General features: G+C 39.6%; 2 protein-coding genes across 3 annotated transcripts in view; one reads left to right on the forward strand and one right to left on the reverse strand.

Annotated features, from left to right (window-relative positions):
• The window catches only part of NPTN (neuroplastin), a 64,705-nt gene extending 54,527 nt beyond the window's left edge, over positions 1–10,178 (forward strand). Inside the window, exons 5-8 of the mRNA XM_061180083.1 lie at positions 400–673; positions 7,690–7,711; positions 8,555–8,629; positions 9,173–10,178. Of these exons, the coding sequence (XP_061036066.1) occupies positions 400–673; positions 7,690–7,711; positions 8,555–8,615 (357 nt within the window). The 3' untranslated portion in view covers positions 8,616–8,629; positions 9,173–10,178. The remainder of the gene's footprint in view (positions 1–399; positions 674–7,689; positions 7,712–8,554; positions 8,630–9,172) is intronic.
• Positions 10,179–10,277: 99 nt separating this feature from the next.
• The window catches only part of REC114 (REC114 meiotic recombination protein), a 104,062-nt gene continuing 90,702 nt past the window's right edge, over positions 10,278–23,637 (reverse strand). For both annotated transcript variants that reach the window (XM_061180082.1, XM_061180081.1), the window contains 2 exons: positions 12,947–13,033; positions 10,278–10,442 (listed from right to left, as the gene is read on the reverse strand). In XM_061180082.1, coding sequence (XP_061036065.1) covers positions 10,278–10,442; positions 12,947–13,033 — 252 coding nt within the window. The remainder of the gene's footprint in view (positions 10,443–12,946; positions 13,034–23,637) is intronic.

Here is a 23,637-nt window from a genome sequence, read left to right on the forward strand (position 1 = left end):
TACATGCCTGACCACGGAGCTCACACCCCTTCTCCATCCTCTGCCTGGTTACGGTTTCTTACCTGGTGTTTGGAGCAGCATCTTCTAAATTGAGTTGGTCTTTTCTGGGTCTACAGGGTAGGACCTCCCTTCACTTCATACAAGTTGGAGAAGTCCAGAGGACCAACAGCAGGGGAGTCTTTTACCCTGGCTCTGCTAGAAGATTGTTGACTGGTTGTTGTTGAGATTGAAGGGCAGTCAGTGATCAAGTACTCAAAGTCCCTTGGACAAAGATGGTACTAGACACTGCTCCCTCATCCCGTCCAGTGTCTTGCTAAGGATGTTAGTGTTGCCTTGTATTGGGCACTAATTCACCTACTCTGATCTTTGTGTGTTATCACTTTATCTGCTCCTGAGCAGGAGATTGTCAATACCTCTGGCCGCTTCATCATCATCAACAGGGAAAATTACACTGAGCTGAGCATCACAAACCTGCAGATCACAGAAGATCCTGGCGAGTATGAATGTAATGCTACCAACTCCATTGGCTCTGCCTCCGTTGTCACCATCCTCAGGGTACGGAGCCACCTGGCCCCACTCTGGCCCTTCTTGGGAATTCTGGCGGAAATCATCATCCTTGTGGTGATCATTGTTGTGTATGAAAAGAGGAAGAGGCCAGATGAAGTTCCTGACGGTAAGAACATCCCTACAAAATAGCTGTAATGTTGGGGCTGGTTTCCAAGCCTTGGGGTGGTTTCCAAGCACGCAAAGAGGACTATAAGAATGTTGGGATTCAGTCCCAAAAGGAGAGAAGGAAAATTTCTTATACTGGTTCCTCACCCCCTACCCCTAAGATTAGCCACCTTGAGCTATAATTATTAGCTCTGTTCCTCCATGTGGGTGTTCTCCAACCCCGGTCCCATCTGCCCTTCAGGCCCCTTGTGGGGAATGGGCAGTTGTCAGTCTCTTTGTTCAGCTCTGTCCTCCTTCAATACAGATCATCAGGCAGATTGAGCTTGAGGAGAATCCAAGTCAAGCCTAGAAGCCACCCCAAGATCGCAGGCCACCTGGCCTTTCAGGCAGATTTAAGGTATCTAATTGGTTGTCACATGGTTGCCTGGTATAGCCCCTGTAGGTAACTGCCCCAGTCCAGTCAGACTGTTATTGGGAAAAGCCATTGGAACAAGCCACTTTTTGGTTCCCTTGGTTGGTCCCTTCAGAAGGTTTTCAAGGTTTGTGGTGAAGCAGGCCCCTGCCATTTGGCTTTTTTGTCTGTCTCACAGACAAGAATGGTGGAGAGCATCTGATGCATTACCACCCCCAGTTTAAGACATAGCTAAGCAGTAACACCTGGAGTCCCTGCCTGAGGTGGCACCCTCAAGCTGGCCCAGGGTCCGAGAAGGGAGTGGATAATAGCAGCAGAACCACAGCCAATTGTTAGGCATTGGAAAGAATAAGAATCTTAGATGGTTAGACATGCTTAGAGTCAGAAAAGGTCCTGGAAGTTATGTTTTTTGTTATGGATGTTCCATTTCTAACCCTGTTATTATAATGGGGGGGGACTACTGATGGAGACTTGCACCAGTAGTACTTCAGATTCCTCACTAGCTCCCCAGCCCCATTCTCTTGCCCTATAACAGCATCAGCGAAAACAAATTAATTGGCCAGCCAACCATTACCACCACTTGCCTGTCACTGATTGGGCTGGAAGGGTGTGCACCTAAACTCAGTGCCTTGGGTGATGGGGAGGATGCCAACTCCGGTCTGACTGTTCTGGGCCTGTGCTTGTGCACTGTGGTGCTGTACCCTGCCCCAGAGAGCTGTCTGTGTCCCTGTGGCTGGCCAGGACCCAGTGCCAGCCATGTGTGTCAGCGGAGAATACTAAGGGAGTTTTGGTGCTCCCTCAGGAATAGCGCAGCCCTGAAGGCATGCCAGTGGCTCCAGAGTCTCTGGAAGGACATGTTTGAGAGCAGCAGCCACCTCCCCTTCTTCTCCTTTCTTCTCAGCAGCTCCTAAGTCTCTCTGCCTGCACTAGGTAGAGCGAGTATTGTAGTGAGGCTGGTGGAAAGGTTATTTGGTGACACTAACGATGTATGTGGGGAGACCTGGTGGACTTCCATCCAAATGTACATTCACCAGTGAACTAGATGGAGGAATGGGATGGACGTCAGCTGGAAGCAGATGGGCTTTTGTAAATACATGGGCTCGTGCCCTGCAACATAAGAGTGTCCTGGGATTTTTACTTTCTTTCTCCTGGGTCCACAGAACTGCTATTCTATGAAGCAAAAGTGCTTTCTTAGGATTTTCATATATGCATAATGCTTTTTTCTCTAAATTTCTCTTTCTTGTTGCAAATTAGGACTTCTAAGGCAGAGTACCTATGTCTAGATCTGAGATTAAAGGGGGAGAGTTGCCTGTCAGTGTGTTTTCAGCATTGGCTTATTAGGAGCAGTTATGCCTCACTCCTGAAAAGGGCTGAATGCTTTTGCTTTGCTAAATATCGCCTTTCTCAGCTTTCCCTTTGGAAAGATTGAGATGTAAAAAGTCAGTAGGAAAAGGTAAAAATGGGCTTCAAAACCTGACTTTTTACTTTAAGACAAGGCTGGCTGCCCCTCTCTTGGCAGAGTGACACATTGGCTTAGCCTGTCCCTGTCAGAGGTTGCTGTTGTCTTTGCAGGAAGCCGCTTCACTTACCCAGGTTGCTATCCCAGTATATGTGGAAGAGACCGTCAGGTTAGATTTGAGGAATGGTTAGTATTGGTTCTATCTGACAAGTGCAGGCACCTGCCCAGGGAAAGCAGCTATCTTTTTTTTTAAGAGCTCCATGGCTGTTGAACACAAATGGGGACGAGTTTGTTATACGAGACACCTGTGGCCAGCAAATCTGAACAGCTTCCTGGAGGGAAAATATCTCTTTTTAAGATAAATTATTATAGGCAGTGAATGAATCCTATGTGAAAGAGATGACTGCAGGGTAAGTGCAAAGTAAAACCTTGCTGTAGTGTCTTAGAAGAATACTGTAATGCAAGCAGCTTTTACTTTGTTGTTGTTATTGAATTGGGGCGAAAAATCTGGGATGCTGGAATCATTGCAATGTTTGCCTTCTCTCTCTTCCCCTCCTGACAGCCAGCACGGTCCAGGCTCCATTCTCTATCACATGCCCTTGCTCGAGCATTTCCATCCCATAGTTTTCTTCTTTGTCTTTCTGCCTCTTTTTCTCAGACTCCTCCCTACTCCTGCCCTCCCCTTTTTTCTTCTCTCCTGGAAGTAATTTTTTTGAAAATTTGATTGTTCCTCTGTGAGTTTTCCTTATGCTGTGTCTTTTTCTTCTTTAGCCAGTTTCCCCTCAACTCCTATGCAATTCACAAGAGCAAACTCACTTCATATGCTTTCCTCCCATATGCCCTTCTTCAAATTTACATATAGATATATGCATACACTCCTTTTTGGAATGAATGAGGAGGTACCTTATACCTGATACAGATTTGGAGTTTTAGAGGTGATGAATTTTTACCTGTCAGACAACCGTTTGTAGTTCTGTGTTGACTTATTTATACAATTGTGAAAATTGATTTTTGAAAAAAATAAGCCTGACATGCTTTTTCTCTGCCAAATGAATACACTATTATCAAGATATAGCAGTGATTTATTTCTGAGTCACTGGACCTTTTTTTTATGAAAAAAGTTCATATAAAACTCATAGTATTCATATTTGGGCAGTCTGTGAGTTTTTGGTAACTCGGCGCTGTACTAGAAAAGCACTAAGGGAACAATACAGAAGTATAAAAACACACAAATTTAAACTTACATAGTTTAGCCTGAGTATGTTTCACTAGAAGAGCAAATATTGCTTTAGATTTCTCACATAGAAAATACTTAGGGTTAAGGTTTAGCTGCTTCCAGGGGGAAAACAAAAAAGGCCCATGACTTCTTGTCTACTGGAGCATACTCAGGACATTTTGTAAGTGAAACTTACATCTAAATCCCTTTCGGTCACTGTTACGGTGTCTTTCAGGATCGGTGCCCCAGTGGGTTGTCTTGTAGGTAGATTATCTGCATATCACCTTAAACCTTCAATGTTTTTAGTAACAGGTGAATTGTGGAGCCAAGTAAGGGCTTTGTTTTTTCAGTTTACTCACCTCCTGACTACATTCTCTGAAAATGTTAAATGATAATTCTCTAAAAAGACTAGATACAACTAGCATCCCGCTAGCCTTCCATCCACCTTACAGCTGGACATATGTTTGGAGCTCACCTTGTGTGTTGATTCCCTGCTGACTGAACCCAGAGAGTGATTAGTGTGCTTTTAAGTCTTTTCCCAATACCCTGGTGAGATCGGGAGTGAACCTGCTTAGTTGCTTGGGCCTTCAGTTCTACTGCACATTTTGCTGACCTTGAATGAAAACAGTAGGAGCTGATTTAAGAGAAGTGCTGGCATCAAAAAGAGTTTTCCATTATCACGTTAGGGAGATAATTTTATAAGCAAGTATAGGCACTCTTCCTTTAAGTTACTGGTATAAAAGATATTTGAGGTTTTGTGGGAACCATTTTTAGTGGCTGTGATGTATCCAAACTCTTTTTAACACTTTAGAATTAAGAGCTAGTCTAATGTTCCAAAATCAGTTAAATGGTCAAAACATTGGTAGCATATGAAGCTTTACAAGAGGCCAGGAATGTTGGAAAAGGAATGTGACTTTTAAAAATGATATGCAAAACACACGTGTTGTCTCTTAACCAGGGGTCATCTGGGTCAGTAACAAGCTACCTTATGAAGAAAATACAATAGGACTGAATAAGGAAAGAAATTGAAAATAATTGTTACTCTCTTTTGGGTTTAATGCTACTCTGCTGAGATCAGGCAAAATTTAAGTGGGTTTAGAAACCATAAAACCTCATCCTCAGTGAGATGAAGGCAGTGAAAAAGGAGCTTTGACCAGACAGTCAACTTACTTTGACATTAAAGCCATCTTTTTGGAGGTGGTATTGTATCAGGTAATCTGTTATTTACTAGGCATTGCAGAGCACCCTTCCAGATTCTGAGGCGATGTAGGGGATGAGGGCTCTAAGTGCATTCACTTGGGAAGACAACATTCAGCTGAATGAATCAGTGTGTGCAACAGGTCCACCAGGAACTTCACTCATAAGATGGATTCCAGAAGCATCTTGTTTCCACTCTCCCCCAGCCCTCTTCCTCTCATCTAGTCAGTGGCTGTGAGTAATACCCAGCTGGAGAGAACAGTCATTGTTTAAGCGGCTGTCTTTTGCCCTGAGGGTTTGGGGGTATGTTGATATTTGCCGGTTACTATGACTTCTTTTTTTTCCCCCCTCAATTGCATCAAACCCTTAAAACATGGTGGTAAGTGAGCGATATGCATGCTTTTGGAGTTTGTTTAATCTCCGCTTCAGTCTATACGATGCACAGTTCATAATGTTAACACTTTTCTTCAAGTTTACTTCATTCACTTTCACAACTAATTTGGATTTCAGTTTGCTGTTTAATCCTCATTTACTTTGATTTTCGTACCTTTTATCTGTAGTTTTGTTCTTTCCCTCTCTCCTGATTTCCTTGTTAGAGGTCAAGTTGTTTTGTTGTTTGACCTGTAAAGGGAGAGTGGTGCTGCAGATAGTGATTCAGTCCAGGAAGGTGGGAGACTTGAGGCTCTTTTCTTTGTTCCTTATAAATGTGGAAGTGGATTTGGGGGGAGAGATGAAGGGGCTCGTGAGACGTAGGCACAAGTGTGAACAGCAACTGCTCCCACTTGCAGGCATGGCAGCTACACCAGAGCCACTGTTGCTAAAACCCCTCATGCAGCCCTTTGCACGTTATCGGCTTGTTGGGCTGGAAAATGACGTTATTAGTCAGACACCAGGGCGTACATGTATCCCCATTACTGAAGAAAGAAAAGCTCATGGTGTGAAGTGCTTGGGTCAGTGCTGAAGTGTCACGCTTTGAAAAGATTAGCTTGGCTATCGCGATTCCCTCTCCTCTTTTTTTTCCTCTGAAAATTGGGAGTAGATTGGTGATATTCTTGAATCAGCTATCTTGCTTTAGAATTTTGTGTTTTCGGGTGCACAGCCAGAGCACTAAAAATATTCTAAGTTTGCTCCTGTGTCCTTTCCTGTAAGTCCCAGAAGTGCTTAGTTTCTAGCATGTAGCTGAGCTGGCTTGGCCAGGATGCTGAGAGCGTTAGGGTGTTGTGGTGAGGGAGGATCTAGGCTGGGCTCGTGTGTCTCAGTACCTGATACATCTTTGTATATCTCCACTGTATACACAGCACACAGATGTCTTGGGTGTCTAAGTCTTAGTTTGTTCTCTGTACTGTTCGATAGTGTACTATTGTTAGTAGTAGAATCCTGTGGACACTGGTGTGTTGCTAGCCTGTTGTTCTGGCTAAGTCACTGGTTTGTGGTTAGTTTTGTTTCTGTTTTGTTTTGTTTTGTTTCTTTTTTTTGAAATCTTTTTTTGCTCCAGTCACTGTGTGTGCTGGCGGTGGCTTTGCCTCTCCGTTGCCTCAAAGGAACAGGTGGAGCAATGTCTCCCTCTGACAGACATTACTCCTGACGTGTGCTCCTGCAGATGCCTACACTGAGACTGTAATCTCCATAACTGCTTCATGTGCACCAAGCCCCCTTGTGGAATCCTGCTGAGAGTTTTTCTAGAAGCCTTCAGTTCTGAATCATTTAGTCTACCTGACGTTTGTAAAATAAAAAGAAACTAAGAGCACTTACTTGTTTCCCCCACCTTTGTGGGCCTTAAAAAAAAAAAATCTGTGTGTGTGTATACACACACACACACACACATACACACACACACATATATCCCTGATTAAAGGGGACCAAGTTTCCCTTAGTTGAAACAGGAAAGAAAAACTTAAATCAGAATCAGAAAATACCAATTTAAGAAGGCACCTAACTAAACTCAGATAATGTAAGCTTTTCGATTAAAAAGAAAAAAAAAGATAACTCATGGCTCATCTGGGTTTGGGTTCTGGTTTTGGCCAGGGTACAAGAGTGAGCCAGTTTTTCTATCTGAAGTCTTTTCTAGAGGGATGTCAGCACCATTCAGCTTTCCCTGGTCTGTCACAGAACATCCTCTGGTCTACCTACACTTGTTGCTGGTATAGCCTACCCTGGCTGACCCAGTATTAGGTTGAACCATTGTGGCTTCCTCTATCTCATTCTCCAGACTAAAGACTCTCCTAAAGATTACAAAACAGCAAGAACAGTGTCCTTTGGGGAAGTGAGGATGTGTGGTTTACATATGGAACATACACATCCATCTACATTGCAGGATTGAGCCCAAACTATACATGCATTCACCACAAGAAAACAAACAGCAGGATTTTACAACTGAAATGTTGGTTTGTCTTCTCATCTATTTAAGAGTGAACCACTGGAACTTGGGGACAAGATGAGTATAATGATATTGCAGCCTATCTGTCCGCTACAGTTGCAGTTTTTCATGACAAGCATTCAAAGTGTTAACTAAAACCATTGAAACAACATACCTGTCATTAAAAACCTGAATCTAGAAATAATAACTCCATGAGTGTTTTGCACCTCCAGATGGAATGGCCTTGAATAAATGCTATGAATAGCCATGTTTGCCACTTGCCATTTGCTGTTCTGTTAATCCTTATGCAGTCTCACAGTTTTCTCCCTTCTTCTTCTGTCTCTCAATGGATTATTAAAAACTGAACACCTGTGTAGACGATGAACCAGCTGGGCCAATGTAAGTACTTTATTTGACATTGATTCAGTAGTTTCTGGTTGGGTTATTTTGTATTTGCTGTTTAATCAAAGGGCTAGCTAAGACTGTAGGGGAAGACAGTGAGTGGAAACACTGTTGCAGTGTAGACTTCTTAGCCAGACATGGAGTTGACTGATTGCCATTTGATTCCCAGGACAGGCCATACAGTTTTTTTAGTAGCAATACAAAGTGGAATACCATGCAAAAAAAATGTTTAAAATTTTGCACACCCCATACGTTTAAATTGATAATGTGGGGGAAATCACCAGTATATCTGAGACTTCAGGTTTTGTTAAAGTTAATTTCAAGCTCGACTGTAGCATGGATAAACTGCCTGGCTCCATTAAATTGTGTGTATCCAAGAGACAAAATTGCAAATTTTGAATCAATCCAAGATTAGCAGAATCTCCTAGAGTTGGGGACTAAGGAGTCAGAGGCAGGCAAACAGTGCCCAAATTATTAAGTGCCAGAGGGCACAGCACTGCCTGTATATAATTGAGTATCTTTTATCATTTGAGAAGAGACAGTGGTGTTGAGTAGAGAAAAAACTGCTATTTCACCTTTATAGTAATTATAGTTTACAAATCAAAGGGAAAGTTACCGGTATATTGTCTGCCTTGGGAGTCAAAAGGATCTATTAATTTAAGGTATGTAGGCACTTTACACAAGGAATATTAATTGTGTATTAATATTGTGCAGTAAAACTTCTTACTATACCAGGGATGGCAGTAAGTGGAAGACTCCCTGTATTTCCGTGTGTTATACTTTCAAAAGTTGCTACTGACCTTGAGTTTAACTCTTGTAAATGCAATTTTTCCTCCAAAGGAAAACCAACTCTACCAACAATCACAAAGATAAAAACTTGCGCCAGAGAAACACAAATTAAGTACTACTTATAATGTAAGTATGGCCTTCTTTAGAAATTTTAAAAAATTATATTCAAATGAATGTGCCTCTGTTGACCTTATTAAAAATTCTTCAGTAGTTGGTGTTATGTTGCAAGATCTTTTAGTTGATTTCAAGAGCAGCCAATACTGGTGGAACAAGTTGTCTGTCCAGTGTAGCAGCTGGAAAGGAAGATTTTCAGCTGAGCTCTTTCACTTATTTACATAAATGCTTTTCAGAATATGTATGATGTTTCAAAACATCACTTTACCACTTTACTTACATCTTTAAAAAGAGGTAAAAATGAAATCGTCACCTTCTTAGGTGGATTATTCTCAGAGGCCAGTTGGTCCCACTTTGCTTCTGAGGGCAAGGCGAGAATGGTGGCCAGGCACAGCTGGGCTGGAGTACCTTCCGGTTAGGCACATGGAGATCAGAATTCCACACCGCATCCCTGAGCATGCTGTTTGAACCAAAGCTTTGTTTTATAGGCACTTGGTGTAGTCTTAAGTAATAGTGCATATTCTCTTTTAATTTCTAAATACTCTTTCTTCACAGATCTTTAGGTTCCTGAAACTGGTGGCAACATGACCTGCTAAATTTTCTGCTTGTACCTCTTTGGTTCTTTCCCTTTCAAGTGAGCAGCACCATGACGACTGTCTAAAGCATGCCTTATTTAGCCTCTCCTGTAAGGGTGACCTAGCCAGGTACATTTTAAACAGTGCTTCAGTGTAGAAGGTGTAAACTATTTTGGGCTTGATGTGCTGTGAATGTTGTTTTTTTTTTTTTCCCTTTGGTAGAATATTTAAATAGAAGTAAAAAGGTCCTCTGAGGATCAGATCATGCATGCACCGTTTTTTACTTAATGCAGCTGTTAAATTGGCAAAGCTCTAAAATGCACTGCTGCCATCTAGTGATACATTTTTGTAAAGTACAGCAAAACCTGCAGATATATACAGTATATAAATATATATATATATTTATATTTTTGGGGGTGGGAGAAATCCAAAATAAAATAAATGCTTGTTTCATTTTTAAGCTGCTGATACTCATTCCTTACTATATGTTGTCAGATGAGGAAACTGTTCAGTTCTGGTACATAAAGATGAGTAATATAAACTGAAATCTATAATTTTAAGGGCTTAACCTATGACTTTGATAAGAAGCTGGAACAGTCCACTGAATGGATATAATGAACTGCAGTATATATGTATGATTGCTTTTTAAGTGATTATTTTTTCTTTTGTTAAATCATGTAAATTCTTAAATCCTTTTGCACTGATGTGTTGAACCTAATTGTACATTCAATTAAGGCAAACTTTTATAATTTACCTTTTGTTTTCAATGACCTTGAAATGTTACAGCATGGTATTCTATGCAACTAGTTATACTTTGAGGTTGACACTGTATTTTTTCATTGAGTGTAGATTTTCACACCCGGCAGGGTTCTCACACGGTGCGTAATGGTAGATGCATGGACTTGTGTTTTGTGTAATTGTTGAAGTGCAATGATGTATAAAAAAGTGGATTCACCTGTTTTTAAAAATAAAACTGATAAAAGGTGTTGGAATAATACTCTTTATTCTAGTATCTTTTCTAATCTTAGGAGGAAGCATTTTTTCCATTGCGCTCAAGTTCCTCAGTTCTGTATGTACATAGAATGTTAGTTGCTCAGCCCTGTCAGCTTTTTCAGTTCCTTTTCCACCTCTTCCACAAATGCTGGGAAATTCTGATCCATGAGGCACAAGCGTAGAAAGGGGCCTAACTCTTCTGTGTTCCATGCAGATTGTTCATAGACCATGGGCAGCTCCTCTGATGCCAGGAGAGACTGTGGGGATTGCAGAAGAGTAGTTTATTAGAGATTACAGGAGAAAGCAACAGCCTGAATAATAGAACACAGAAAAACTTTGCCTTAAGGAAAGATTTGGGAAACAGACACCAAAAATTAGTGTTAATTAGCTTTGCAGAGTTCCTTTACATAATGTTTCTAAATATACAAAGTGAGATAAACTTGTATCCTTAGGTATTTCAAGTATATTAATGAAACGATTTGCAAAGTTAAGATCCTGCTTCAATGAAGAGTATGGTGCTGATAAGTTTGTGGATTGATAAGCCTATTGATGAATGGACGCCACTAACTTAGTTCATCCTTCCCACCTTATAGGTGGAAGAATGGGTGTGAGCAGTTCATCATATGGAAACTGGGTTCTGAATGTAATACAGAGAGGTCACAAACTGACCATCCCAAGGACACAATTATCTCGCTTATTCTGGTCCTGTCCGTGAGGCTTGACAAGTAGAGGCATGTATCCATCACCACAATCAAGACAGAACATTTCCACCACCACCAGAAAGTCCCTCATGCTACCTGCTCTTGTCAGACCTTCAACCCTTGGCAACCATGATCTGTTTTCCATACCTTATAGTTTTGCCTTTTCCAGGATGTCATATAATGTGTGTTTTTCACATGCTTATTTGCCATTTGTATGCCTTCTTTGGTAACTTGTATTTTAATACCATTTGACTAAGCTGCCAATATTTAAATATTAGGAGAGTTCAAATAAAAGTCTGACTGAGCTTGGCAATGTGGAAGATAAGGCGACACTGGATCCACAAGAGTCCCACGTGACGAAGATGGCTCCAGCTCTGTGTGTGGTTCAATTACGTCTGGGCCTTTGACTCAGCCTTCTTATTCGCTCCTCATGTTAATTCTACTTAGGTAGGTGGTTTTCTACCCTCTCCATGGATGGCATGGTTTGGTATATATGTATACAACTGACATTTCTCTAGGAACTATCTATAATAGAAATTGACTTTTCTAAATTCAAACCAGACTGTATCTAAAGGTAGAAAGAAGAAAATGAAAGTAAAATGGAGCCCTGTTCTCCAGTGAGAGCCACTGTTAACATGTTAGTGTATCTCCTTCCAAACTTACGTTGTGTGTTTTTACTACAAAAATCATGCTATTTTGTAGCCTTTTAAAAAACAATGTACTATGAATATCTTTCCATGTCAATAGATATAGACATCACTTTTAGTGACTACATTTTTATCCCACCTATGGTCATAGCACTCTTTAACCACTCAGTATCCTATTAGTGAATAATTACGTTTCCAATTTTACTATAAAAAACACTGAAAAACATCCTTGTATGTATATTTGTGTAGATGAAATGGTATTATAGGTAATAAGATATAAAGTTAAATTTTATCTATATTGCTGAGTTGCTTTCAAAGAGTTTTACCAAACTTATATTCAAAGAACAACTTGTCTAGAAGGTTAGAGCAAACAAGTAACATATCTGAGCTCCCAGCCTGGTGCTTTTTCTTCTTTATACATGGTTCTCCTATATGATGTAAATAAACTGGGCTGACGTACACCTTTTATAGCAACTGATACTTCCTGAATAAGGACATCACACACTGCCTTGCTCATGTTTTTTTTCTGTGGCTCAGCCACTCTGAATCAGTTAACCTGTAACCCCAGTGCAGATATGAGGCTACAAACTGGACACTATAATGTCTGCCCTGTGATAGTCCATTATTTATTTTGAGTGAGTGGTGAGCCAGATGGAGAAAACACCTGTATTTTCTTTCTCATACCACTGTTAGCACAGTTTAATAGATAAATTAAAAAGGAAATTCATCCTTGAATATTGATGAATTCCATGCAGAATTCTGTGGAAAGCACAGGCTGACAGCCTGCTGTCGAGCACAGCAGGGAATGCAGTGAGGAGGAGACCATCCTCAGGAGCTCCCAGCAGACCAGGCCTCAGGAACCCTGAGCCTGAATGAATAGTTCTGCAGGAGTCTTTCTTTGGTAACAGCAAACTGCAAGGGGAGAGGGCATGTCCGAAAGCAGTTCTGTGGTAACAGAGTTGAATCCTCCCGGGTCTCCACACATCCTTAGCTGAGATCCTCACACTGAATATCTGCCCCTACAGAAACTATCCTTGATATGACTCCAAATTCATATTGATACTTGTATTAGAAGAGTTTCCAAATTTCGTTTCCAAAATTAAATTGAAATTCTTACCTGTATTCCTTTCTGGGATAGGTGGTGAATAAATTCTTTATCTCACACATTTAAAGGCTAACACTATAGACCACTCTTCATCTTTTATTTCCTCAGGAGAATAGTTCTTCAGTATATGTCATCGTGTCTAATCTTACAACAAGGATAGGTGGAGATGGCCTGTCTCTGTCTTTACCATCTTCTATAGCAACACTTTAAGTTACTGTTCTAGAACAATGGATTGAACAGAGGGATACAAATTCTTCGGGATCACTGTTTTTCCTGACATGAAAACTGAACATGGAAATAGGCCCTACCTGAGCTAACCAGGCCACTGAGGTCCTTCCTCTTGGGGTGCTTGTGCCAGCCAGTACCCACTGTTGCTGCTCCGGGTTCTGGTGTGACTGCAGTGAAACTACATACAATCAGGCGACTGGCTGAACAGGCCATTAAAGAAGTGGAAACACATGCATTCATGTTCAAAGAAAGAAAACATCAGTAAAAGTGCTAAGATCATTGTTGATGTAGTCTGTCCTGGTTTAAGCTTGGCTGTTACTTGATTTACCACAGTAGAGGTACAGACAGTTTAAATCTGAGGCGCCTGCCCTGTGCCTGGTGTTCCTTATGTCTCATAGGCTGGTAGTGCTTTTTCTTGTCCGACACCGTGGTGTACTTCTGTCTTCAGTGGACATTGCCCAGCTTCTGATAATCATCATTTGTCACCTTCTAAAAATTATTACTCAAGTAATACATGTTCACTGCAAAAAAGGAAAATGGGAAAAAACCCTATAGCTGCAAGATAATCTTACATTTTTAATAAAAGTTTTAAAAATCTCATTTTAGACATTCTGAGGGAATGAGTTCTTTTGTTAGTAAAATTCCTAGATATCTTCATTCAACAATGTTTGTGCCTACTGTGTACTAGACACTGGGGTGATAAAGGGAAGGGAGCCACAAAGAACAAGGTAGAGGTCCGGCCCTCAAGAACCTACAGCCCAGTAAGAACTTAGCAAGTAAAACAACAATTAGAATACAACCCAGGAAGTGCTGGAATGGAGGTAAATATAAGACTTAAGGCTTACAGTAGAGGGGAGTACAGGAGGGTTGTGTGCGCTAAGCATGAATGGTAGGAATGCTTTAGAGTCTGAGCTGCTTCAAAGGAACCTGTTACAGGAGGGCTTGTTCTCTAGCAGAACATAGGGGATGTTTTCTAGGCAAACAGTGAATACGGTATAGAAGGAGGCCTGGAGGCATAAGAGGCTCTGAGGGCTGCTTCCACCTAAAAGCACGAACTTTTCCAAGAGCCCCACCACTCCTCCTTCCTAGCCACGTGTCTGCAGGCCTGGTTATGTTTTGGATACATGTGGTGCTTGTAGTGCTAATCTCCAGACAGTTGGAGCTAGTGGTATCACACAGGGAGGATCCAAGACCCTCCCTGGAAGGTGTCTCTATCAGCAGCATGTTCTGACTGCCAGAAGTAAACGTTCTACATGGAAGCTGACTGTTGCTAGTTAGTGCGTATTAGCAGAAATGCATATCTGGAAGCATCAAAAATGGGGTGGCAGGACAGAGAGGAAGGAAAGAACAAAGAGAAAACTAGTCAAGAATACTAAAATAAATATGAGCAAAAAGGTAAGGGACTTTAATGAGTCTAGAATCCTTAGGCAAGCCCCATTTCTCTATTTAGTTTCCTTATCTGGAAAAGTCAGACTCTAGTGTTTCTTCCAGCTCTGATATTTGATGTTTTCCTAGGAGACACATCAGTTCAGCTCACACTGTGTTCTTCAAACAACTGGGAAAGACATCAACCAAAATTCATATGCCATACACACTGAACTATAGCCAAGCGCGATGGAAGCAGCTGAGGCTACTGGGGTGGCTCTAAGGATTGGACAGTCCTCTACCCAAGTGCAGAGAAATGGAAGGTTCTGTGCACACAGGAACGAGCCCCTGGCCACTTTCTGCTGGACTTCTCGTGCTAACAGAGGAAAGAGTTCACCTAGGAACTGCCCCCCTCTCTGAATAGGCTGGGTTGCCTTAGAAGCCCTCAGGTTGAGAAATACCTGGTTAGGCCACAATTAGCAAAATTACAAGGCTGAGGAAAAGTAAAAACAAAAGAGCCAGGAAGTGACTCAAGAACTTGAAATAGACATGGAATTATCTCTATTTGCAAAGAAGAGAATAACTGTTTTAGACAAAAGAAAATATATAGGCCAGAGCTTGCACCTCTTGAATTGGATTCTGAAAAAGGCAGCATGATAGCAAATTTGCACAGCAGCAGCTAAGGGCAAGCCTTAGGGTTTTTTGTCATTAGGAAGACTAGAATGTTCTAGGTAGTGCTTCACAATGTCTGCATGCTGGTGAATTAACCCAGTAGCTTTATCTTGTCTCCTGCTCTGCAGCATCAGACACGCCATCTTATCATGGCCCTATTGACTCGTGAGTTCTTAACCCTCAGTAATAACTGACCAGGATGCTCATTTGTTCATTCGCAAGGGAAGGCAAATCTGAAAGGGTAACAGCACTGGCAGTAATAGTAATAATGGATCATGTTATTTAGATATTTGCCAGGTGTTGTCCTAGCTGCTTATAGACAGAATTTCAGTCTCACCATTTTACAGATGAGGTTGAGTGACTTGCATGAGATCAGCGTAGCTACTAATAGGGCTAGGATTCAAACCTAGATCCATTTTGATTCCAAAGCCTGTGGTCTTTGCACAACACTGTGCCATCTCATCTACTCAGAACACCAAACTACAGATCAGAGGAAGACTTGAATACAGAATCAAGAAAAGACATGAAAGTTTCGTCATAATCAAGAAAGTACCTTATAATAAGCCATTCCATCCCATCTGTAGAGAGGGGATTCTTAAAGAATACAGCAGCAGCTGATGAGGCAAAAATGTTTTAAACTAGATCCAGGGTTTGTAAAAAACAAAAACCAGCTTTAGTGTTAAGACATGTACACAACAAAAGTCATGCAGAAACAAATGAAGGGGAAGAATTCTAAAACATCAAAGTTTGACTTGGCAAATTAAACATAGTCAAGAAGAAATCATACAGTATTTGTTTAAAGAAAAACACTGTATGATAAATAATGTAAATCTGTGTTCGCCCCAGATAAACTATGAAAAGAAAGTGGGTGATAAAACAACAAAGGTGAATTGTCTTGGCCCAGTGAGTTTAAGGGGAACTTCCAGGATGAAGTGATGGAAAGCCAGGTTTGGAAAATCATTACTCAAAATAGAAAATAAGAAAACCCAGCATGAAACTGGAATTTCATCCCAAGAGCAGAGGTAGCTTATGCTAGCAGCATGTGGGACTATGCCAAAGAAATGCTAGAATATGTACCTCGAGGAGAAATTCTGTAATAAAGATTCTCAAACTTTCATCACAAGACTCCTTTACACTTACAGCTTTTGTTTTGAGTTACATGTGATATTTATCTGTTAGAAATTAAAACAAAAATTTTAAATATTCATTTAAAACTTATAAAACCATTACATGTTATATTAAAAACATTTTAATGAAAACTATATTTCCTAACACAAAAATATAATGACTTTTGCATATCTCTTTAATATCTAGCTGGACTCCCCTATCCACTTCTGCACTCAATCTGCCGACACATGTTGTTCTGGTTGAAGTATATGAAGAAAATCTGGCTTCACACAGATATATAGATGGAAAGTTTTTTTAAAAAAATGGGTTTTTCAGGTAATTGTGGATATTCCTTGATATGACACCAAAACTCAACAAGTGGTAGTTTCTTAAAGGTTAGTTTCAAGATAGAATCTGAAATCACAGCAAGGAACTTTTTATACTCTGTTATATTAAAATCCTTTGGTCTAAGCAATCTCTGTACTGTTTTCCATAGCAGTTGTACCAATTTACATTCCCACCAAGAGTGCACCAAGGGTTCTCTTTTCTCCACATCTTGTCTTTTTGATAATAGCCATTCTGACAGGTGTGAGGATATCTCATTGTGGTTTTTTTTTTTAATCGTTTTATTTTTATTAAAACATGAATAAGTACAAAATAATATAAAATACATGAAGACATAATGATACAATGATCACTTGAGTATCCACTATTGATTTTAAGATAATAAAAAACAGCATTAACTTTGAAGTCATTCTCATTAATGTTTTTTTAAACTTTTAATTTTATATTGGAGTATAGTTGATCGACAGTGTGATAGTTTCAGGTGTACAGCAAAGTGATTCAGGTATACATATACATGTATCTATTTTTCAAATTCTTTTCCCTTTTTGGTTGTTACATAATACTGAGCAGAGTTCCCTGTGCTATACAGTAGGTCCTTGTTGGTTATCCATTTTAAATATAGCAGTGTGTACATGTCAATCCCAAATTCCCCAACTATCCCTTCCCCCCGGTAACCCTAAGTTCATTCTCTAAGTTCGTGAGTCTGTTTCTGTTTTGTAAATAAGTTCACTTGTATCATTTTATTTTTAGATTCCCCATATAAGCGATATCATATATTTGTCTTTCTCTGACTTCACTCAGTATGACAATTTCTAGGTCCATCCATGTTGCTGCAAAATGGCATTATTTCATTCTTTTTAATGGCTGAGTAATAGTTCATTGTATATATGTACCACATCTTCTTTATTCATTCCTCTGTAGATGGACATTTAGGTTGCTTCCACGTCTTGGCTATTGTAAACAGTGCTACAGTGAACACTGGGGTGCATGTATCCTTTAGGACTATGTTTTGCTCCAGATATATGCCCAGGAGTGGGATTGCAGGATCATATGGTAGCTCTATTTTTAGTTTTTCAAGGAACCTCCATACTGTTCTGCATAGTGGCTGTACCAATTTACATTCCCACCAACAATGTAGGAGGGTTCCCTTCTCTCTACACCCTCTCCAGCATTTATTGTTTGTGGATTTTTTGATGATAGCCATTTTGACTGGTGTGAGGTGATACCATTGTCGTCTTTTTTTTTTTTTAACATCTTTATTGGAGTATAATTGCTTTACAAAGGTGTGTTAGTTTCTGCTTTATAACAAATTCAATCAGCTATACATATACATATATCCCCATATCTCCTCCCTCTTGTGTCTCCCTCCCACCCTCCCTATCCCACCCCTCGAGGTGGTCACAAAGCACCGAGCTGATCTCCCTGTGCTATGCGGCTGCTTCCCACTAGCTATCTTTTACATTTGGTAGTATATATAAGTCCATGCCACTCTCTCACTTCGTCCCAGCTTACCCTTCCCCCTCCCCGTGTCCTCAAGTCCATTCTCAACTTCTGCGTCTTTGTTCCTGTCCTGTCTCTAGGTTCTTCAGAACCTTTTTTTTTTAGACTCCATATATATGTGTTAGCATACAGTATTTATTTTTCTTTCTGACTTACTTCACTCTGTATGACAGCCTCTAGGTCCTCACCTACAAATAACTCACTACAAATAACTCAATTTCATTTCTTTTTATGGCTGAGTAATATTCCATTGTATATATGTGCCACATCTTTATCCATTCATCTGTCGATGGACACTCAGGTTGCTTCCATGTCCTGGCTATTGTAAATAGAGCTGCAATGAACATTGTGGTACATGACTCTTTTTGAATTATGGTTTTCTCAGGGTACATGCCCAGTAGTGGGATTGCTGGGTCATATGGTAATTCTATTTTTAGTTTTTTAAGGAACCTCTATACGGTCTCCATAGTGGCTGCATCTATTTACATTCCCACCAACAGTGCAAGAGGGTTCCCTTTTCTCCACACTCTCTCCAGCATTTATTGTTTATAGATTTTTTAAATCTTTTTTTTCTTTTTTTATTCAAAGTCACAAAAATTATAATCATCCTCATCAGTTCACTCAGTCCCATGTAATTAATTTTTTTTTCATCTTGATCTTTTGTTAGCACTTTTATGAATTCATCAGTTTTCCATTAGAGTTCTGAAAATGCTTATTCATTCAATTCAGCAGTATAGTCAGTTAGCAGAAACCTGTACTTGTCAGAGTCTTTTCCATGAATTCCTTGAAGATGAAACCCTTTTATAGGAACATTTTTGCAAAAGCATCAGAGTACACCCAGAACTGTCTGTAAATGACAAAAGACGTAAAAATGACCATGGTTAAAGATTTGATTAAAGTTCATAATAATGCAATTGACAAGGAAATTTAGTTATTTCTGAGATATACATTTTTTTAATAAGTTTATTTATTATTTATTTAGGCAGTGTTGGGTCTTCGTTTCTGTGCGAGGGCTTCCTCTAATTGCGGCAAGTGGGGGCCACTCTTCATCGCGGTGCACGGGCCTCTCAATATCGCGGCCTCTCTTGTTGCGGAGCACAGGCTCCAGATGCGCAGGCTCAGTAGTTGTGGCTCATGGGCCTAGTTGCTCCACGGCATGTGGGATCTTCCCAGACCAGGGCTCGAACCCGTGTCCCCTGCATTGGTAGGCAGATTCTCAACCACTGCGCCACCAGGGAAGCCCTGAGATATACATTTTAAATAACTAGAATTATGACATAACATTATACCAGAACATATAAGAGTTTTAGAAATTTCATGTAATGTCTGAAACATTTATATTAACATATTTCCATACAAATAACCCAAAGAAAGTTTAGTATTAGTTTTTTTTTGTTTGATTTTTTATACTGCAGGTTCTTATTAGTCATCAATTTTATACACATCAGTGTATACATGTCAATCCCAATCGCCCAATTCAGCACACCACCATCCCCACCCCACCGTGGTTTTCCCCCCTTGGTGTCCATACGTTTGTTCTCTACATCTGTGTCTCAACTTCTGCCCTGCAAATCGGTTCATCTGTACCATTTTTCTAGGTTCCACATACATGTGTTAATATACGATATTTGTTTTTCTCTTTCTGACTTACTTCACTCTGTATGACAGTCTTTAGATCCATCCACGTCTCAATAAATGACTCAGTTTCGTTCCTTTTTATGGCTGAGTAATATTCCATTGTATATATATACCACAACTTTTTTACCCATTCGTCTGTCGATGGGCATTTAGGTTGCTTCCATGACCTGGCTATTGTAAATAGTGCTGCAATGAACATTGGGGTGCATGTGTCTTTTTGAATTATGGTTTTCTCTGGGTATATGCCCAGCAGTGGGATTGCTGGATCATATGGTAATTCTATTTTTAGTTTTTTAAGGAACCTCCATACTGTTCTCCATAGTGGCTGTATCAATTTACATTTCCCACCAGCAGTGCAAGAGGGTTCCCTTTTCTCCACACCCTCTCCGGCATTTGTTGTTTGTAGATTTTCTGATGCCCATTCTAACTGGTGTGAGGTGATACCTCATTGTAGTTTTGATTTGCATTTCTCTAATAATTAGTGATGTTGAGCAGCTTTTCATGTGCTTCTTGGCCATCTGTATGTCTTCTTTGGAGAAATGTCTATTGAGGTCTTCTGCCCATTTTTGGATTGGGTTGTTTGGTTCTTCAATATTGAGCTGCATGAGCTGTTTATATATTTTGGAGATTAATCCTTTGTCCGTTGATTCGTTTGCAAATATTTTCTCCCATTCTGAGGGTTGTCTTTTTGTCTTGTTTATGGTTTCCTTTGCTGTGCAAAAGCTTTGAAGTTTCATTAGGTCCCATTTGTTTATTTTTGTTTTTATTTCCATTACTCTAGGAGGTGGATCAAAAAAGATCTTGCTGTGATTTATGTCAAAGCGTGTTCTTCCTATGTTTTCCTCTAAGAATTTTATAGTGTCCGGTCTTACATTTAGGTCTCTAATCCATTTTGAGTTTATTTTTGTGTATGGTGTTAGGGAGTGTTCTAATTTCATTCTTTTACATGTAGCTGTCCAGTTTTCCCAGCACCACTTACTGAAGAGACTGTCTTTTCTCCATTGTATATCTTTGCCTCCTTTGTCATACATTAGTGGACCATAGGTGCATGGGTTTATCTCTGGGCTTTCCATCTTGTTCCATTGATCTATGTTTCTGTTTTTGTGCCAGTACCATATTGTCTTGATTACTGTAGCTTTGTAGTATAGTCTGAAGTCAGGGAGTCTGATTCCTCCAGCTCCGTTTTTTCCCTTGCTTTGGCTATTCACGGTCTTCTGTGTCTCCATACAAATTTTAAGATGATTTGTTCTAGTTCCGTAAAAAATGCCATTGACAATTTGATAGGGATTGCATTGAATCTGTAGATTGCTTTGGGTAGTATAGTCATTTTCACAATATTGACTCTTCCAATCCAAGAACATGGTATATCTCTCCATCTGTTGGTATCATCTTTAATTTCTTTCATCAGTGTCTTATAGTTTTCTGCATACAGGTCTTTTGTCTCCCTAGGTAGGTTTATTCCTAGGTATTTTATTCTTTTTGTTGCAATGGTATATGAGAGTGTTTCCATAATTTCTCTTTCAGATTTTTCATCATGAGTGTATAGGAATGCAAGAGATTTCTGTGCATTAATTTTGTATCCTGCAACTTTACCAAATTCATTGATTAGCTCTAGTAGTTTTCTGGTGGCATTTTTAGGATTCTCTGTATAGTATCATGTCATCTGCAAACTGAGTTTTACTTCTTCTTTTCCAATTTGTATTCTTTTTATTTCTTTTTCTTCTCTGATTGCTGTGGCTAGGACTTCCAAAACTATGTTGAATAATAGCGGTGAGAGTGGACATCCTTGTCTCGTTCCTGATCTTAGAGGAAATGCTTTCAGTTTTTCACCATTGGGAATGATGTTTGCTGTGGGTTTGTTGTATATGGCCTTTATTATGTTGAGGTAGGTTCCCTCTATGCCCACTTTCTGGTGAGTTTTTATCATAAATGGGTGTTGAATTTTGTCAAAAGCTTTTTCTGCATCTATTGAGATGATCATATGGTTTTTATTCTTCAATTTGTTAATATTGTGTATCACATTGATTGATTTGTGTATATTGAAGAATCCTTGCGTCCCTGGGATAATTCCCACTTGATCATGGTGTATGATCCTTTTAATGTGTTGTTGGAGTCTGTTTGCTAGTATTTTGTTGAGGATTTTTGCATCTCTACTCATCAGTGATATTGGTCTGTAATTTTCTTTTTTTGTAGTATCTTTGTCTGGTTTTGGTATCAGGGTGATGGTGGCCTCATAGAATGAGTTTGGGAGTGTTCCTTCCTCTGCAATTTTTTGGAAGAGTTTGAGAAGGATGGGTGTTAGCTCTTCTCTAAATGTTTGATAGAATTCACCTGTGAAGCCATCTGGTCCTGGACTTCTCTTTGTTGGAAGATTTTTAATCACAGTTTCAATTTCATTACTTGTGATTGGTCTCTTCATATTTTCTGTTTCTTCCTGGTTCAGTCTTGGAAGGTTATACCTTTCTAAGAATTTGTCCATTTCTTCCAGGTTGTCCATTTTATTGGCATAGAGTTGCTTGTAGTAGTCTCTTAGGATGCTTTGTATTTTTGCGGTGTCTGTTGTAACTTCTCCTTTTTCATTTCTAATTTTATTGATTTGAGTCCTCTCCCTCTTTTTCTTGATGAGTCTGGCTAATGGTTTATCAATTTCGTTTATCTTCTCAAAGAACCAGCTTTTAGTTTTTTTGATCTTTGCTCTTGTTTTCTTTGTTTCTATTTCATTTATTTCTGCTCTGATCTTTATGATTTCTTTCCTTCTGCTAACTTTGGGTTTTGTTTGTTCTTCTTTCTCTAGTTCCTTTAGGTGTAACGTTAGATTGTTTACTTGAGATTTTTCTTGTTTCTTGAGGTAGTCTTGTATAGCTATAAACTTCCCTCTTAGAACTGCTTTTGCTGCATCCTATAGGTTTTGGGTCGTCGTGTTTTCATTGTCATTTGTCTCTAGGTATTTTTTGATCTCCTCTTTGATTTCTTCAGTGATCTCTTGGTTATTTAGTAACATATTGTTTAGCCTCCATGTGTTTGTGTTTTTTACGGTTTTTTTTTTTTTGTAATTCATTTCTAATCTCATAGCATTGTGGTCAGAAAAGATGCTTGATATGATTTCAATTTTCTTAAATTTACTGAGGCTTGATTTGTGACCCAAGATGTGATCCATCCTGGAGAATATTCCACGTGCACTTGAGAAGAAAGTGTAATCTGCTGTTTTTGGATGGAATGTCCTATAAGTATCAATTAAATCTATGTGTTCTATTGTGTCATTTAAAGCTTGTTTCCTTATTTATTTTCATTTTGGATGATCTGTCCATTGGTGTAAGTGAGGTGGTAAAGTCCCCCACTATTATTGTGTTACTGTCAGTTTCCTCTTCTATAGCTGTTAGCAGTTGCCTTATGTATTGAGGTGCTCCTATGTTGGGTGCATATATATTTATAATTGTTATATCTTCTTGGATTGATCCCTTGATCATTATGTAGTGTCCTTCCTTGTCTCTTGTAACATTCTTTATTTTCAAGTCTATTTTATCCGATATGAGTATAGCTACTCCAGCTTTCTTTTGATTTCCATTTGCATGGAATATCTTTTTCCATCCCCTCACTTTCAGTCTGTATGTGTCCCTAGGTCTGAAGTAGGTCTCTTGTAGACAGCATATATATGGGTCTTGTTTTTGTATCCATTCAGCAAGCCTGTGTCTTTTGGTTGGAGCATTTAATTCATTCACGTTTAAAGTAATTATTGATATGTATGTTCCTGTGACCATTTTCTTAATTGTTTTGGGTTTTTTTGTAGGTCCTTTTCTTCTCTTGTGTTTCCCACTTAGAGAAGTTCCTTTAGCGTTTGTTGTAGAGCTGGTTTGGTGGTGCTGAATTCTCTTAGCTTTTGCTTGTCTGTAAAGCTTTTGATTTCTCCATCGAATCTGAATGAGATCCTTGGCAGGTAGAGTAATCTTGGTTGTAGGTTCTTCCCTTTCATCACTTTAATTAAGTATATCATGCCACTCCCTTCTGGCTTGTAGAGTTTCTGCTGAGAAATCAGCTGTTAACCTTATGGGAGTTCCCTTGTATGTTATTTGTCGTTTTTCCCTTGCTGCTTTCAATAATTTTTCTTTGTCTTTAATTTTTGCCAATTTGATTACTATGTGTCTCA

This window comes from Eubalaena glacialis, chromosome 2 (assembly GCF_028564815.1).
Source record: "Eubalaena glacialis isolate mEubGla1 chromosome 2, mEubGla1.1.hap2.+ XY, whole genome shotgun sequence".
NCBI lineage: Eukaryota > Metazoa > Chordata > Mammalia > Artiodactyla > Balaenidae > Eubalaena > Eubalaena glacialis.